The sequence below is a fragment of the Grammomys surdaster genome, unplaced genomic scaffold (genome assembly GCF_004785775.1).
Source record: "Grammomys surdaster isolate TR1022 unplaced genomic scaffold, NIH_TR_1.0 1164, whole genome shotgun sequence".
Taxonomy (NCBI): Eukaryota; Metazoa; Chordata; class Mammalia; order Rodentia; family Muridae; genus Grammomys; species Grammomys surdaster.
In genome coordinates this window covers 2,000,623-2,006,622 of record NW_021605583.1, presented here as the reverse complement: position 1 = coordinate 2,006,622, position 6,000 = coordinate 2,000,623, and the positions used below count along the sequence as shown (strand labels likewise).

The window sequence follows — 6,000 nt, the reverse complement described above, 5'->3', positions numbered from 1 at the left end:
CAAACCTATTGAGAAAGGCAGGTAGCTGGAAAAAAACAAAAACCAAAACAGTCATCAGAAATAGTCTTCTGATTGGCCCGAGGAGAACAGAATAAGCTTTGGCACACACAAACTAGAGGATCATTTTGATCCTGATGGCTCAGTTTGTGTTTGTTCACAGATGAGTGCACATTAAAGGAAGGGGGCCTTTCCAGAGAAATCCAACTCCCAGGGACCTATCTTTCAATAGGAAGGGAAAAGTTGCTGAGAAGTTGTACTTTGCAGTCTCTTTCCTTGGCTTGGAGTGGCTTTTTTTTTTCCTTCTAAGATAATGTCTCTGTAGCCTTACTCTTCCTTGAACTGACTGAGACCCACCTGCCTCTCAGTTGAGTGTTAGGATGCAGAGTATGCATTAGCATACTTAATTCCTTTTAAAACATTTTTCCTTAATTTTATTATTATTGTACACTATGGTATTGGGGGAGTGGTACATGCATATTGCCTCAGTGCTTGTGCAGAGGCCAGAGGGCAATTTTGTGGAGTCAGTTCTCTATTACCATTGTGTGGGTTCTGGGGATCAAACTCAGGTCATCAATTTGGTGGCAAGTGTCTTTAGCCACTGAACATCTTGTTAGCCTGGCAAAATGGCTTTTTGCAAAAGGATGCTGGTTTGGGCTGCTTTGGCAAATGTGTTTATTCTATAGTGTTGGAGATCAAATCCAAGATCTTACATGCTAGGTAGATGCCCCAACCTCTGTACCTCCCCAGCCCCAAATAATACAAAAACAATAAATTCCTCTCCCCCTACCCCATCCCCTCTGTGTCTGTGTGTATCTGTCTCTGTTTGTCTGTCCCCCATACTCCCCTCCTCTTTCTCTTTGACTAGGTTTTATGTGGCCTGGGCTGGCCTTGAACTTCCTCTTTCCTCCACCTCCCAAGTACTAGGATGGAAAGCATGTCCCACCACAGCTGCCCTTTAGTGCTGGGGATGGAACCCTGGACGTTCTACATGCTAAGCAAGTCAACACTACACGCTCAGATCCTCCTCCATAATAAAACATTTAGAATGTGCTTTTTTTTTTTTTTTTTGCATGTGGTAACAGACATTTTTGTGGAGCTGAAAATTCTTTGCACACAGAAGCTCACCTTGGATGGTAATAGGCGCAACTATTCTTGAGTATCCAGCTTGTCCTAGTGTAGTTGAGTTTGCTAGTTTTAGTCGTGAAACTACAGAGTCCTGGCCAACTCAGAAAGGCTAGGGACCTACCTTACTATCCACAGGGACCATTACCTTCAGTAAGAACGATGGAACCATCCACAGCCTCATGAAGCAACAGAAACACAGCAGTGCCCTTCTAGAACACTGGGATCTGAAAGCAGCAGGGGCTCGTGATTCAAATCTCACACCAGAAGCGTCTCATGCTATAGAGACCATTGTGGGCCAATAACTAATTTTCCTTTGCCAATGCATCAACATTTCTAGCTAGGCATACAATGCCTCTTCACACTAGATTATTTCTGGTGACTCCAACTTCTTAAAACATCTTCCTTAATAATAAAGTGATTAAGTATTTAAATAATACTATGAAGCGTTGTTTATTATTATTTTAACACAGTAGTCTAGGCTAGCTTTGAATTTAGGGGAGTTCTCTTGGCTCAACTTCCTAAGTGTTGGTATTACAAGTGAGAGCCACCATGATCTCCTCCCCACCCCCAAAGCTTGAGACAGGGTCTCACCATTCAGGTGAGGTTGGCCTTAAATTCTCAGTTCTTTCAGCTTCCCGTGGGTTGAAATTATAAGCCTGAAGCATTACCTTCAACTGAAAACATTTCTATATAAATAAGATTTCAAATGCTATAAACATGTTTGTAAGATACTGTCCTGACTTTTAATTCTCAACTGAAGTTCTCAGATCACTAAGATACTCAAACCCTTGACAAATCTGCTATGAGCACTCTTTTTCAACAGAACCATGAAGGGTAAGGAATGGAGCCTACTGACATTCCTTTATTATAGAGATTTCTAGGTAGGCTCTAGCTCTAGATGACCTGGCTCACTGGTCTTGATGTGAGGTGGAAGGAACCATCAAATTCTTCCTCTACTGAAGCACCGGCCATCCAGGGAGAAGATCCATCTTCATTTTCCAGGCAGGCAGAAAAGATGAGGAGAAGTCCACCCAGAGCTAGGAAAAGCCCAGCAGCCCAGCCCAGGAACAAGGCATCTCCAAACTCCCACCGGGGAACAATCTCGGGGATGCTGTCATCCCAGAAGTCTTGGAATGTGGCATAGGCCACCCAGGAGACTGGAAAGAGGGTGGTGACTGAAGCTGATGCCTCCAAAGTCCCTCCTAGGAGGCACAGCCGTGTCTTGAAAACTCCTCCGGGCCTGTGAAACCGGAAGCATTCTAACCCACAGCCAGACAGCAGAAGTCCCAACAGTCCCAGTCCTTGGGAAGCCACCATGAGAATTCGGGCTACCTGTAGCTCCTGGGGAAGAGACAAAAAGGACTCGAAGGCTTTGCATACAGTGCCAGCTTCCTCCTGACTCACGCATGCCTCCCAGAGCCCCGAGATCCAGGTTTCCATTTCATTCAGATCCAGATTAAGAGTCTTCCACTGGGGAAGAACAGTGGTGACACAGGAGCACACCCAGCCAAGGACAGAGAGGAGCAGACCGCCAAGCTGGACTCTCCCACGGAAACTACAGGCCATGGTCGTGCCCTCTGCAGGAAGGGATAATGAACCCAGGGACTGGTCAGCTGGGGTGACTTTCTGGGAAGCTGGAGTTGTTGGAAGTTGCAGAAAACTCTGGTGTTAATTTTCAGTGTAACAGCTGAGACAGGTGTTAGGAATTTGGTAGTGTTTGGGTCTAGGGGTGTGGCTGAGATCAGATGTGGGAATGGATTCTGAAGGAGGGTCCCGTGAGAGAGTCCAATGGCCAGAAAGTAAGCTGTCACTGTGTTTGATAAATACATTCATAAAGTCAAAAATCACTCCTCAACTCTGAGGTTACAAAATTGATGTTCAGGAAATACACCTAACATGATCTTTCCCAAGGACATTTTCATACTTTTCACTATATGGGCAAAGTGAAAAGGCTCAGTGGATAAAGGTGCCTGCAGCCAGGTGAGACAACCTGAGTTCAACACCAAGGTATCATATTGTAGAAGTCGAGAACTGACTAGTATACATGTGCACACACATATGAATAAATGTGACTAAAAATTTAAAATATGTATAGACTTTGATGCAGAATTTATCTAAAGGAATTTTATCTATTTTCTAGGTAACTATATAGAAAGATTTATTTTAAACGTTCACTGAAGCTTGTTAGAAATTAGACATTTTGGTTAATATAAGACAGTCATTTAAAAATGATGTTGAGGCTGGAGAGATGACTTAGCAATTAAGAGCACCAGCTCCTCCTCCAGAGGGTCTGGGTTCAATTCCCAGCACCTACACAGTGGTTCCCAACCACCTCCTACTCTAGTTCCAGGGGATCCTAACATTCGTTTGGCCCCCATAGGAATCAGGCATACACATGACACACAGACACACATACAGGCAAAACACCCATACACAAAACAACTTTAAGTGATGTTGTAGGGGCTTGGGAACTTACTAGGTAGACTGCTTTGGTGGACAGGCCTTTGGCTGTATACCTAGAACCACATAAAAGGGTGTGGTGGTAATACCTATAATCTTCAAACTCAGGAGGCAGAGACCAGAGGCTCAAGGTCACTTTCAGCTACACAGTGCAAGTTCGCTACATTAAACCCTGACTTTTTTTTGTTTTAAATGATTTTTGTAGAGGAAAAAAAAACTTCGGAAAGACTTATTTTATGTGTGTGTTTTGCCTGCATGTATGTAGACGCATACCCAAGTAGGCAAAATGAGGCCATTGAGTCCTCTGGGACTTAATTTATGGATGGTTGGAGCTGACACGTGGGTGCTGTAAATCCTGTAAATCCAACCTGGCTCCTGTGCAAGAACAAGTTCTTATTTTATTTTATTTTTGGTTTTTCGAGACAGGGTTTCTCTGTATAGTCCTGGCTGTCCTGGAACTCACTCTGTAGACCAGGCTGGCCTCGAACTCAGAAATTTGCCTGTCTCTGCCTCCCAAGTGCTGGGACTAAAGGCGTGCGCCACCACTGCCTGGCTGCAAGAACAAGTTCTTAACTGCCGAGGCATCTCTTTAGCCTGCAGAAGATATTTTCATGGCATAAAGTGGGGAAAAGAGCTGCTCTGTCTCGTAGCAGACAGGAGGCAGAGTGGAACCTGAAGCCCTTACCTGAGAAAGCAGGTGATCACATGGTGCAGAGTATAGAGAATGCAATTTCATTCTCTTCAAAAGCTCTCCTATGGCTGGAAGAATGGCTCAGAGGTTAAGTGCACCAACTGGCTGCTCTTTTAAATGACTTTACTTATTTATTTTATGTATATGACGAGTACACTGTAGCTGTCTTCAGACATACCAGAAGAGGGTACAAGGACTCAACAGACAGTGACGGGGGCTTGAGGCTTGCTTGAGAACTAGCTGTGTAAACTTCTTAGTTTTGCAATGATCTTTGCTTCATTGAGAGAGGCACAGCAGAGAACTTCTCCTGGTGTTCCTGTTAGCCCAAGTCTCTCCTCCTGATTCCTGCTGATTCAGTTTAGCTGAAGCCTGGCTATTCTTGCTAGGTTGTGTGTGCCACTGCTGCTGCTATCCAGACTCTATTGAACAGAAGGACTGCTGGTGTATCCGTGAAGTGTTTGTGAGTGGATCGAGCTGCTGCTGACCTGTGAACTGAACTGCTAATTTCCTGACAATGCAGATGGGAGCTGCTCCAAAGAACCATTTCTTTTTTTTCTTTTTCTTTTTTTCTTTTTTCTTTTTTTTTTTTTTTTTTTGCTTTTTCGAGAGACAGGGTTTCTCTGTGTAGCCCTGGCTGTCCTGGAACTCACTCTGTAGACCAGGCTGCCCTCGAACTCTCGAACTCAGAAATCCGCCTGCCTCTGCCTCCCAAGTGCTGTGATTAAAGGTGTGCCCCACCACCGCCCGGCCAAAGAACCATTTCTAAACATTTCTTTTTCTCCACCTGTGGTGGGTGGTGGGCTAGAAGGCAGGTTAAAGTGTTTAAGAACCATTATTAAAAGTAGGCTTTGAAAAAAATTAGAGTTACAATACTTGGCTTCAAGGTCCCTAATTCATTCTTCTAGACATTAGGTCCAGAACTCAAGAGTGATAGGGGAAGAAGGAGTGCATGTGCATGTGGTTAATTAGGGCATGACAGGCTATTGGTTATATATTTTTAAAACTTATGCACCTTGGTTTAGATAACAGCAATCACTATAACCTTTACTGGTTAACAGATAATTAAAACATTTGGAGAAGTAGGGTAGGAATTTGTTCCTAGGCTGAGAACATGAGTTTGTCTGACTCTGCCAGCTAGATGGAGAAGTTATCCCTGAGATGTCTGAACTCAGACATCTGTCTCCTAAGTTGTCCCTGAGATATCTGAACTCAGACAGCTGTCTCCTTCTAAGTTGACCCTGAGATGTCTGAACTCAGACATCTGTCTCCTTCTAAGTTGTCCCTGAGATGTCTGAACTCAGACAACTGTTTACAACAGAAGTGGTTCAGCAATAGGGAAGTCCCCAGCTCCCTTAGGGCCTGGGACCTTGAATTTAGTTTCTGAAAACAAATAGCAGTACTTAAGTTTCATTTGCTCATTCTCAACAATACATGTAAAATAATTTTTAACCCCTTCCATGTCTGAGTTTTGTTTTAAACAAAATGTTAATTGTTGTTATATTAAAGTTAGTTTTGAACTTCCTTACTCATTTCTTTACACATTTATAATTTTGTCAAACATTAATAAGTTTGCCATTTGATATTTTGTGATCAGAAAGCTCGGAAATTTTAAGATTAATATTCCTCAATCCAAGTGAATTTCCCTGTTACCCAGAACATCCCTGGAGAGAAGTGCTCCCTCTGCTGATTCTCTGCTGATCCAAAGGCAGCTGCAAATAGCTGTC

At 43.5% G+C, this 6,000-nt stretch overlaps 2 protein-coding genes across 2 annotated transcripts in view; both read right to left on the bottom strand.

Annotated features, from left to right (window-relative positions):
• The window catches only part of Nnmt (nicotinamide N-methyltransferase), a 6,312-nt gene extending 5,045 nt beyond the window's left edge, over positions 1 to 1,267 (bottom strand). The window contains exon 1 of the mRNA XM_028783668.1: positions 1,247 to 1,267. Coding sequence (XP_028639501.1) covers positions 1,247 to 1,267 — 21 coding nt within the window. The remainder of the gene's footprint in view (positions 1 to 1,246) is intronic.
• A 752-nt stretch (positions 1,268 to 2,019) lies between these two features.
• On the bottom strand, positions 2,020 to 2,691 carry Cldn25 (claudin 25). Its single transcript, XM_028783667.1, has one exon. It carries the CDS (start codon positions 2,689 to 2,691, stop codon positions 2,020 to 2,022), a length of 672 nt encoding a protein of 223 aa, XP_028639500.1.
• Positions 2,692 to 6,000: the final 3,309 nt, after the last annotated feature.